Source organism: Falco punctatus (assembly GCF_963210335.1).
Source record: "Falco punctatus genome assembly, chromosome: 1".
NCBI lineage: Eukaryota > Metazoa > Chordata > Aves > Falconiformes > Falconidae > Falco > Falco punctatus.
In genome coordinates, this window is record NC_137580.1 from 33,138,674 (window position 1) to 33,151,088 (window position 12,415).

General features: G+C 39.8%; 1 protein-coding gene across 7 annotated transcripts in view; it reads left to right on the forward strand.

Annotated features, from left to right (window-relative positions):
- Positions 1 to 12,415, forward strand: part of KCNIP4 (potassium voltage-gated channel interacting protein 4) — a 433,458-nt gene that overhangs the window by 107,756 nt on the left and 313,287 nt on the right. For 2 of the 7 annotated variants that reach the window (XM_080371596.1, XM_080371601.1), the window contains exon 1: positions 6,547 to 6,758. The exons of the other annotated variants lie outside the window; for them this stretch is intronic. In XM_080371596.1, the coding sequence (XP_080227722.1) occupies positions 6,671 to 6,758 (88 nt within the window). In that variant the 5' untranslated portion in view covers positions 6,547 to 6,670. Of the gene's footprint in view, positions 1 to 6,546; positions 6,759 to 12,415 lie in introns of those variants that run through there. 7 annotated transcript variants of the gene reach the window in all.

A 12,415-nucleotide genomic window follows, 5' to 3' on the forward strand; every position in this document is an offset into this window, starting at 1 on the left:
AGCGTGTCTTCCATCTTTCTCCTCCCTGATGCAGTAGCCGCAGCATATTCACCCAAATGCATTGCAATTTATGCCAGATTAAGAATGCGAAGACTGAGGGATTTGCACCTTTAAATCTTAATTTTTAGTTTAATCAGGGCACCAAGCCACATCTCCAGCTTCTACAGCATACACAATTCTTTTGGGCCAGCAAAAAATGCCAGGGGAAAGGAGATGTCTGAAAATGATAGGGAAGCCCTTGATTGAGGACATGAAATGTAAGTTTTGACCATTTGTGAGAAATCCTAGGGCCAAAAAGGTTCTCACAGATGGCTGAATAAATTATTGAAGCTATGAAATCAAACAGTTATATAAATATGTAAATATACATATGTGTGGCTACGTATATATGTAGTGAAAGCATACTTCTCAAATATTTTTACTTACTGGCCTAAGCTGTATGTGTGTATTTATTATGCATACATAAGTCTCATAGCTGATTTGGTGCAATGACTCGTCCATTGTCTTAAGAACACTGCATACCTAGTATGCATAATAAATGATATTTGCACCCACTTTCCGGTACATCTTTCTTCTTTAACAGGTTATTGTAGCTGTTGGGTTCAAAATGCAAGCTCTTCAATGTTCTTATTGTGTATAGACATGAAATAGAGATGCTTTAGTTATATCAAATGTTGAAAGATCTATGGAACCTATAGATGATTAAGGCTATAGTTTCTGTGGCAGGGAAGTCGATTCCTTCTGATTTTTTTCAATTTAGCTTTTTTTTTCTTCTGTTAAATAAGATGTATGCATAAACTAGTACCACTAAAATGAGTTATAGTAAGTCTGGATATTCTTTCCACAGAGGAAAGATTTGGAATTAATAAAATTCTTCTCTTGCAGGCAAAACAATAGTTTCTTACAATAGGGTATGTGAAACTAAGGAGTCCAAAGCCACAAAAAAATAATCCCACATACTTGTTGATAGTAGTATGCCTCAATCTTTTTTGATTTATTTGAGAATACTCAGCATAGTTTGTTTTGTATGTATGGTCCTAACTTCCAACTTAAGAAACGGGACCTGTATAATAAGGAAGAAGAGGTTTTAGTGTTCTGCAGAAAGATTATTGATGACACTGCCCATGCAGATTTTATAGCTAGCTTTGCATACAGATACTCAATTTATATTGAACATTAAAATATAGTACTCTAGCTTCTGCAGTGAGAATTTTACAGTGCGTGCACAGAACTTAATATGCAACATGAAAACTGCATTATGCCATTTTATGTTTCAGCAGGTAACTCTCAGTCTTGTTTATTCTCCAGCACAAACGGCAGGCTGGCTGTGGAAGGTCAGGCTGGGAAGTTGCTCGGGTTTGACACTGCAACATTCTGGAGTGATGAATATTTAATTAGACAAGTGAGGACTGTGTGGGAGGTTTAGGCAGCTGTAACTCCTAGTTGACTGTCTGCGGTATCATCTTAGAGTATTGTGTGAAAACGAACCCTTGGGATAAGCTTCAAGGACACTATATAGGTAAAAAAGGCATTCTAACAGCAGCTAGTTACAGGGAGGTTAGAAATAATAGACACAACTGTTTTAAGTGTTTTTGTCACGCTAGTCAAAGTTTGTATGTTCTGGTGGGTAAGCCACCATGTTTTATTGAACGCCGTGAGTGCAACAGAAAATGAAGTTTGAACCTATAGGGTCTGGAACTATTACAGCAAAGAAAGTAATTTATTTTATGCAGTTATTAGCTATTAGAATGGAGCACATGTATAATTTGTTGATGTTATGCAAACAGCATGAGGTAGCAGTCATTTCTCTGTAGTCCTATTTTAAGCAAAGCAATAGAGCTGTTTGATTTTGAGGATATTATTCTTAGCAAGCTTTTAGCAGAAGTTAAAAACCAAAGACAAAATCTGGAAGACTGTATTAATTTTCAGTGGGATAGTCCTGAATATAAATTTCTTAGTATTTTTTGTTCCACAGTAAGAAACATTGCATGCAGTTTGGGTAAGTAGTGGTTGGGCTACTAGAAAGCTCTTTAATGTGCTATGAAGGGTTTAAAAAAATAAAAGAAAAGCCTGTCTTCATAACCAGGGACCTTGGCAGTTCCCTCACTATCTGTCCTGGGCTCCATAGAAGTTACTGTTCCCACACAAGACAGAACAAGATCATGTCCACATCCCATGTAGACATCTATTTTAATATGGAGTGGATGAAGCAGACATGTTTTTTTAATTCCTTGTTGTGGCTATAACATTCAGGACAGACAGTAATGAGCAATAACCATTTTAAAATAAGTAAATTTAGCTAGCATGTTACTACTAATCAGTTAGGAAGGGAACATATATCTGTATCTCTGCTTCCCCAGCTTACATTCTAGTATAAACCACCTCTGGTTTGTGTTAATGCCCAAGACTAAATTTGGGTCAATGAGGTGCAGGAAAATTTTTGTTACTATTCACTGGCTGTGGCTAAAAGCGGTAGCTGATATTTTCATAGATATAATGAATAATTTGGAATCAGTGCTCCGGTTCCTAGTGACTTCTGTAATGAAGGACTGTAATCCTGCTGCATCCAATTTATGATAATGGTGGCCAACTTTGGACACCTTGGTAGGGAATACTGGCACGTCAGGAAGTGAAAGTGCAGAGAAGGCTATTAGAATATATACATTGGGGATTGTGATTTAAGAGGACCCTTACTTTTATGACAGACGAGGAGCAACTGAAAAAGAGATCTGTGATGGTCATCCACTTGTGGCAGCTGTTTATTATCCTGATCGTAAACATCTCACTGTTACCTTGTGTTCACCCATCTGTTTGTTTCTATCCATCTGTTATTTCTTGCCACGTGCTTAGGTTGTAATTATTATCTCTGTTCTTTGAAATAAGGAGGTTAGAAACCCTCTGATAAAAATGTTCATTTGTGGAATCCAGCATTTGCATTAAGAACAAAAGCTCTGACAAGCCTCTGGAGTCAACAGTGAGGAAGCTGTGTACAGCTCGCCAGTGCTCCTGGTTGACTTCCTGCAGTCACCCTTTCTGATGAGGCTGAAGCATTTAACCGAGTTGATTTTGTTATTTCAGTTTGCTTTTAGTCAATAGCACAGGCTAGCTCAGGAGGAAATTTTGCTCTTTGAAGTCAGAAGAATGTTTAAATAAGGTGTGCAAATGAAGGAGATATACAAGGCAAATTGTCTCCAAGCAGCCAGTCAACTTGTGCTCTGTATATGTGATGGCTTTTTTTTCTACTCTTAAACCATTATACTGTGCTTTTTGCTAGTGGAGTCTTTGCATTGTTACTGAATATATGTTGACAGCCAAATTTAATTTCTTCAGTATTTTGAGGTGCTTTTGCTTTTCGTTATTAAATATAATCTGTGTTTAGTAACTCTGTCTTTCTCCAAAAGAAACTATAATGCTAGCTAATTCAGCATTATTTGTTATCTTATGCCAGGCCATCACAATATTCTGTTCTGAGACTCTGCATTTTGAGGTTAAGATTTTTTTTGGAAGACAGATGAGACCAGGTTATCTCAGCAACAAATGCAATCTAAAAAACCAGGGTTTTTTCTTATTTCAAAATATGTTTTCATATTGCTGCTAATTGATTTCTGCTTTGGTTTTGATTTGTTTTGTTTTATAGTGAAACACTATTCCTACAGAGGAACAAGAAAAGAAATACTGATTACATACCTGCTAATACTGACCAGCTCTGAGCTACAAGATTAGTGTGGTTTTGTCTTTTGTAGTGTTGAGACTAAAGCTACATCAGTGCATATGCCCCTCTGAATATGGTTGGGGTGCACTTCAGTTGCCAACCCATGTGCCTGGGGCGTAGACTAGCGATGCTGAGACCCTCACTGAAGTTCTAAAAATGCATGTGGAATTGCATCTATGGATCAGATAGAACTGAATTGCATAAATTGATGTTTTTGAGCTTTTTCTTGCCATGGTGACAAAGATTTTTCTAAGAATTTTCTTGTCGCTTTGTTTAGAAATCCTCAAATGAACAAAATACTTTGTTATTATCAATTAATATGTCTTATCAATTATATGCCTATAGTGCACTTGGTATGCTCAGGGAAACTTTTCATTTTGTTTTTAAACTGGACGGCTGTTGTGGACAGCCTTTTTTTTTTTTAAAAAAAAAAAAAGGCATATGTTTCCTTCCCAGACATTTCATGCCTTCTAAGTACTTAAAATAATTTTGTGTTTTATATTATTCTGGGGGCCTGTCAGCTGGACTGGGTAAAACAATTTCAAAACTCAGGAGTCTACAAACAACATTTACTTTTTCCTTCCACTTATTTTTCCTGTCTGAAAAACCCTTTTGCTTTGTGTTGTATGTGTTTTACTCTTCCATTGTACTTAAATAGTGGCTTTTAAACCCTGAATTCTAAGTATCTGATTTCAAAGTCAAGACTTATAGGAATTCATCCAGATCCCTCTGATGTTAATAGGATTATTATTTTTTCTTTCAGGTGGTGCTATCAATTAAAAAAACCCCAAACATATATTACCAATATATAGAAATTGATACTCTCCAGCTGTCCTTTATGTTGTTTCACTGTAATATATTTGCTAACAAAACTCCAGTGGTTTCAATACAGTTTTCAGTTCTGATTTTCCTGTTCGCATTTCCCTGATCTGGTCTTTTGATTTGGTAAAGAAACTTTGGTCCAAAGTTTAATCAGCCTTTTCTGCTGAGCAGAGAAATACTAGAAGCTGGATTTGGAACCATTTTTATCCAAATACCGCACTGTTTGTTAAAAGCTTTTTAGCGAAACTTGTCAGAAACCTTTCATTAATTCTTCCTTAGGTAGCAATTACAGCTATTACTGTGTTGAAATGTAAAAGGTTTAGGAAACAGTGTCAGTACTGATGCAGCTTTGTTTGGGCAGGGGGGAGCCAACAACCCAATAGAGTGGTGGTGATACATGCTTATGTAAGGCTTTAGAAAAACAATCTTTCAGTTCTTTATTTTGAAGTAACACTGCTAGTGAAATTTATGTAAAGCAATTAAAAATGTCAAAGGATTAAGAAGTTCAAGGACTCTAGATGAGAAGCATTTGCACTGGCCTCTTCAGTCCTCTTCTAAAGAAGAGATGCACGCTTCTGTGTTCAGTATCTCTTCACCTCCACCAGCTATTTAAGGTGTTTCCTTTTCAGACCAGAGGAGTTTAGAAATTTGTAGGGCACTGTGCGAGCTCTAATGCCTCAGAATTTGATGGGGTTTTGTGTCAAACTCTCCTTGGCAAAGTTGTTCTGAAAAGACACAGAAGATACTGCTTGAGATGAGTGGCTCTGGGAAGTGGTGTGAGCATGGAATTTGCTCAGTCCCTTCTCAGCTAAACACTTCCCTGGGCAAACCCGGGGGATCTGGGCGATTGTTTTGGTTCTTTCCACTAACCATGTAGCCTCACTGTAAGTGTAAGACAGCATTGTTTGTGTTTTGGATAGCAGACACAGAATCTGTGTCATCTAACTGCAACTTTGATAATGCTTTGATGTATTGCGTCTGTAATGTATATATCTCTGCTCAGTGCGTAATATAAAGAAGAGCTTGAAGTTGTGCTTTTGTATTTATCATCATTTTGTAAAGGCATTCACCAAAATGTTTTATGGTCAATGCTGGGATTAAAATTAGATCAGACGGTGATTTTTCTTCCCTTAAGCTTTTCCTTAATCGGTACTTTGTCATCTTTTAACTGCATTAGGCATCACGTATTGCGTCACCATCTAACACAATAGAGTTTTCTCCGTTTATAAAGTACAGGGAAGTACTCCAAGGGAAATGAAAACATATTCTTTGGGTTATTTGGTCATGGACAACTCCAGCAGACCGTTTTTATTAAGAAAGAAACACTTCTCAGGCAAGATGGGGGAAAAAAAGAGATTTTCTTGGAGACATCCTAGCCACGGCCCTTAGCTGTGCCAGAGCCAGCTTCCCGCCTGTCCCGGGTCAGGGAGCCGGGAGCGCAGGGGGGTCTCGCAGCGCAGCGGCACCGCTCGGGGTCCTGCCGCTTTATTCTGTCCGCACAGCTGTGCAGCGGCCCGGGGCACCCACGGCCTCCAGCAGGCTGGGGTTCTGCGGCCGGCACGCCCGGTGCGGGCGGGGGGAAGCCCCCCCAGCTCACCGGGTGGCTCCGCTCCCGCAGGCGCGGCAGGGCTGGGCAGCCTGCGCGCTGACCTTGAGCGGCGCGGTGCTGCCCGCCGGGCCGGGGTCTGGCCGCTGGGTGGGCTGGCTGCGGCCCCTGCCTCCGCAACGGGGAAAGCGAGGGGCGCTGCCCCGCCCGCCGCTGCTGCCGCCGCCCGGCGCGGGTGGGTGCCTGCGCGGGGCGGGCAGGCGGCGCGGCCCCGCCCCTCCGGCCCCTCCCGCCGGGCTGCGCGCCCGCGGAGCCGTGCGCGGGCAGCGCCTGCCGCCGGGGCCGGCCGGGCCGGGGCCGGGGCTGCGCGGCTGCGGGGAGCTGCGCGGCTGCGGGGAGCTGCGCGGCTGCGGGGAGCTGCGCGGCTGCGGGGAGCTGCGCGGCTGCGGGGAGCTGCGCGGCTGCGGGGAGCTGCGCGGCTGCGGGGAGCTGCGCGGCTGCGAAGTGCCCCAGAAGTTTGCTGGCAGCATCTGCGCTCCGCACCGGCGAAGTCTGCGGGCTCTGCTGGGAGGAGAACCGAGCCGCCTAAGATGAGTGGCTGTAGGACGCGATGTAAGCGTGAGATACTGAAATTTGCCCAGTACCTTCTCAGGCTAATCACTGGTTCTCTTCACACAGGTAAATGCCTCTTTCTCTTTGTAAGTCGAGCTGTGCAGCGCGGTAAGGAGGAAGTTGCTGGAGGTTAATATAGCGATGGCATTGTTTTATGTTGCAGTCCGTGCGTCTCGTAAATAATAATAAAGAAATCTGTAAACTCAGTTGTGGCTGAGCATCATCAAACCAGAGCATCTAGTCTTGTGTTGCAGCATTCAGAGCGTGTAACGATCTGTAGAGTGTTTAGACACCCAAATCCAAATGGGAATGTGAGTGTATGTGCCTCTACCTGTCCACCCGTGTACATTGAAGGTAACGTGGAGCATTCACATGATGGTCGTAATGGGTCAACCTGATGCTTTTTATTTTCACAATTTCTTGAACTGATGTATGCAGACAAGTGGACCACATTCTTATTCCTAGAGGTTTGTTTTTACTTATCTTAAAATGTAAATCTACAGCAAACTGTCAATATGATGTTACAGTATCTGACTGAAAACTTCAGATAACACTTCTGCTTTTTGCCCTTAAAGAATTTGAAACACAAATGTCTGTCAGCTTTATTTTCTGTAACCTTGAACAAATTGTAGAGTACTAAATAAGATTTCTAAGCTAGACTGAGCAAACAGTGTAATTTTCTTCGTAGCACTTTGGAGAATATACTCTTCTCACAATTCAGCATTTTCTGTGGCTGTTTCCAGCGGCTGACAAATATGATAGCTTATATGATGTCATTCTGTATTTATAAAACGTAATCGTGCTTTCCAGACTTTCAACATATATATATACATATTCCCCGCCCCCCCCCCCCCCCCCCCCCCCTTGGAAAAATCATCAAGCAGAGGTACAAGTCCAGCATCAGCAGAAAATAATCAATTATACTAACATGATTATTGAGAATTAAAAGCCATTCATTTTACTAGAAGTATCAGGAAAGTTTCTGCTTATGGTTTAGGGGGGTTTGTTGTTGTTGTTTTGGTCGGGTTTTTTTTTTTCAGTTTAGGCATTGATCAAAAGATTTGAGAGCAAAATCGACTCTTAAGTTGCATGCATCAATAATTATTACTAATCAGATTTGAGGTTGTAATTCTATAAAGATCATGGCATAAATATTGGCAACAAGTACTTTATAGGATGCTGGTAACTTGTGGAAATCTGATACAGCTTTTCAGTAAGTTTTGGTGTCTGGTAACACAGAATTTCCCTGCCCCACCCCCGCCCAGCCCCAGCCTATTCCTAGTCTGTTGTGTTTTCTGTTTTGTGAATTGTATCAATTAAGATTTCTCTGAAAATGCTAGCTGCTTCTTTCTGTGGATTGCTATGGAAATTAAATAATATATGATGCAAGGGGAAACCTAAGTTAGAAATGAACACCAGCGCTCCTCTTTCGTAGTCATCCAAACTTATTTTCCTATCTACCAAATGACGCACACTACGTAATTTTTCACTGATGTTTGTACTGCAAGCTTTCCAAGCTCACAATTCAAACAGTTTTCAAGAATTGTTGTGGATACTGGTTCTTACATTACTACTAAAAGAAGTTTTAAATTTATAATTTAAAAGCACATTTTCAATGCTAAATTACTGGAAAGCTAAGCAGAGTGCTTGTTCCTTAAAGGCAACAAGCAACCCCCCCCCCCCCCTTGAAGAACTCTTTAAATCTGAGACACTTCCTAGCGAAAATGAACTAAAAATTTCCTACAGTCAACAGTATCTTACTACATTTATTGGGTTAATAGACCTCGTTGTGTTCAACTGATGTAGTAAATAAGGTAGGTATAATGTGATAATAATTGAACCACTGATAAGTAGAGCTCTGCTGTTCGATTCTTGCATAGCCCAGTCTATGCATTAACTTCAACTGTTGCAATACCAGTTGCTGTTCCGCTGCAATATCTAATGCATAATTCATTACATTGATAATTAGTTGATAATTAATGAAGATGAATGAGGGAGCCTACTTGAAAGTGTTAGAAAGTTATACTTTCGTTTTTGTATTGAAGATACTGTTATTTCTATCTTGAGCAATGAAAAAATGTAGGACAGCTATCAGAAACAAAAAGAAGGTGCTTATTTAGCTTTTTCAAGCAGGCAGTCTGCTCACTGAAGTGGCCAATTACTTTCAAAATGTAGATGTTTACTAAGGAGCACAATAGTGAAAATTTAACTTCCTCATTGATATGATTTGGCCCCTGGTTTATTTTTCAGGTGTTCTTTAATGTTTAAATAATACATAAGTTGGAACTACACATTGCTGTACTGAATCAAATACATTCCTCTTTAAGGGTGGGCATGTTGAATACATAGTTCATTTGCGTCGGTATAGATTGGTACAAAGTCTGCTGCAGTTGATGTGATCACACTGATTAGAAAACAAGAAGGTGGTGAGCTAGGAGGGAGACTGGGTTTACTGGCTCTAGTCCCAGCTGAGAAGTCACTGTTGATTACTGGTTTTACTGCTTGCGTTTCGTAACAGTTTACACCACTGCAGACCTGTTCTGTGGGGAATCGAGGTATTTAAAATAAAAATGATCACATATAACTGTCTGTGATAGTACATAAACATGGACTTGTGCTTAACATTGAACCCAGCTGTAACCAATATTAATGAAACTACCCCCTTCCTTGCAGGTAAATGCTGCATAAATCTTTACAGTGGTTTTTAAGTAGTAAGCTCTGCCTGAATACATCCAGATCTCTACCAGGTTTTTTTACAGTAAGTTACTGTGATTGACAGCAAAATGTAGTGAAATGTTTTAAAGACTGTTTCTTTTCACTACAAAATTTTTTATTCCCCACAATATCTGCTATATATTAAGTTGATGTGTTTCCACAAGTGAAACAGACTCCCTCTAATACTTGAAGACAGTGTTTTTCAAATGTCAAACCAATTCCTGCTTTATTGTCTGCTGCCTCTTGAGGTGTGTTGGAAGTGCCTGGTCTTTGAAACATTGTTTTAAAAAACTTAGTGCTGCCATTGAGAATGTTTCAGTTTTCAGATGCAATGTGAATGTTATAAATAAAAAGATGAATCACTGCGAGATCAAGAAATAGACCACAAAGTATTCTGAAATTGAGAAAACATAGTTTCAGAACAATGGCCTGGAAATTTTTCGTAACTGTCACAACGGATGAGGTATTGAGGGTTAAAGAGATGATAGAAACAAAACTGTCATTGACTTCGGTGGTAAATTTTCAGAAGTATACCCTTTTCAGGCATGTTCATATTAAATGTTGATATGACATATATTATATGTCAGAGCCTAGGTTTTCCAGGACAGATTCAAATTCCCAGTTGGTGTATGCATTTACAAAGAAGGAAGAGGAGAACAATTCTGGCCGTGGAATTGTACTTTCTCTCCAGCAAACAAGTAATCTCACTCTTCTAGGTTTATTTAGGTTAAGCTATGGATTGATTTTTAGATTATTTTATTTAAATGTAGAGATTGATGCCATTGGTGTAAAACGGGTCCTCAAACTATGGCCCGCGGGCTGGGTATGACCCCCCAGGGTCCTCAATCTGGCCCCCGGTATTTACAGACCCCCCCGCTGGGGGTTGGGGAGGGGGAACCAAGGAGCCGCAGATGACTGCCTGCCACTGCATCTGCGTGCCGGCCCCCTGGTTAAAAATTTTGAGGACCCCTGGTGTAAAATAACAATGATTAAAGGCTTGAGATTTGTCTTAGTTAAAAAAAAAAATAAATACGTTATCAAACCTATTGTGAATATGGGATGTAATTTTTGATGGCACTTTGAGAAACCAGATTACTGGGAGGTAATCATCAGTCCTAAATCTTGTCTGTTTGTGCACAGAAATATTTTCTATCTTAGTGCCGAGAGGAAGACATCACCTGAGCATACACCTGAAGGTATGGGAGAAACTAGCACAGAGGCATTCAGGGGCTCACAGCAGCACTGCTGTGACTGTTGTAGTTCATCTGCCTACTAGTGCCTAAACTTCAAGTCTGAGACAGCAGAGTGCTTTCTGAGTCTGCCTCTTGGTAATTCCAAGATGAATTACCATTTCTGATTGCAGGTTAATAATGTTCCATTAACTTCTATTGAAAATACATGTAAAATAAAATGACAAGTAGAATAAATTAAAAGAGAAGACGAATCCAAAATATCAATCCTAAACAACGTGAGACAAAAGAGAGAGGAAAAGGATGTTTCCCTTTTTATGCAAACAGGATCTAAAATAATTTTATTTTAAAAGGTGCTTGTAGCTTAAAGATGTCATGAAAAAGCAAAACTCTTAACATAGGAAAACATAGGTTTCATATGTTTTCAAATGCTATTTTTGTTTTGTTTGTGTGCTGAAATATTTCTTCTGATACCAAATCAGTATTTTTCATTAACCTGATTAGTGTGTGTATTTAGTTTTCCTTTTAATGGAAAAGAATTTCACATTTAAAGTCTGCATACTTGTCTGTTGGCCTATGAGGTAGTTTGAACCCTAGGGTTTCAGGTATTTTTCATATACAGAGGTACAGTGTTCTCTTTCTATAGATATAATCGCGTAAGTTATGTGCAAGGGTGAAGTCTTTGTCATGACCTGTTTAGGGAAAGGAGCCTCATTAATTTCAAAGAAACCAATCAAGATTTCACTTGAAGTTCTGCATTGTACTTCATGCTTTTTCAATTTCATGTTTAGCATTGACAGCTTCTGCTGGTGCAGTCTTGATATTAGTGTGCTTCGGAGAGAAATCTCTTTTGTGGAAGGGTGTGGTGGATGCAGAAATGTTAGAGATAGATTCTGAGTAGGTTTCATACTGCTAGTTGACAGAGATGCCCAAGTGTAAAAATCAGTCGTAGCTATATACCTCTCACATGCTGTAGACTTACTGTGAACTTCCAGCAATTTTGTAGAAGATCACTCAGACTTTAAGTAATTAATTTGCAAAGGTATGGTAATAAATCACTGCTGAGCCCTCAGAAATTGTAAATTTTCCCTTCTTTAGAAAAGGGCCTAGGTAGACTGCCTTTGCTTCCCCCGGTTTGCATACCTCTCTGCTCCTTTAAGCAATGTCTGCAAGACTTGTTGTTGTGCAAAATGTTTCAAATCCAAATGTTATAATCCTGCATATGGCAGATTGATTGAATATCATAGAAGATCAAAGCAGTAGTGAAAAATTTGTATGGGTAGAAGGATATCTTGAAGAAGGGGATCTAAAGGCAATACCCTAATCTTTAAACATATTCTCCTGAATATTTAAGTGTTTTGCTCAAACGTCCCATATATTTAACACGCTAACTCCATCATATAACCTGTTTCAAAAATACGTTTGTGTTCCCACCCCCCATCCTTCCAAAAGAGTAGTCTTTGAAGTCTTAAGGTTCTCTGTGGTATTTTAATGGGGAAAGGACAGGGAAAGTTACCATGCTGCATACCCTTTCTTTTGAGAAGATTGTTTGTGGGTTTTTTGTCTCACTCCAAATCTGCGTCTTAATTATAAAGATACAGTTCAGCTTCTCATACAAATGATGCATTGAAAACAATCTCATAGCCGTCCTTACTAATGTCTCTTTAGAAGTCCTGTGTTCTGTAACGTTCTTGTAAGAGTCCAAGCTACTGACATAATTTATAAAGATAATACCCAATAAAACTTCAGCTGTATGTAGGACACAGCGCTTCACATTATGTTTAAAAGTACTATTAAAGGAACTCTCCTAGGAAGTTA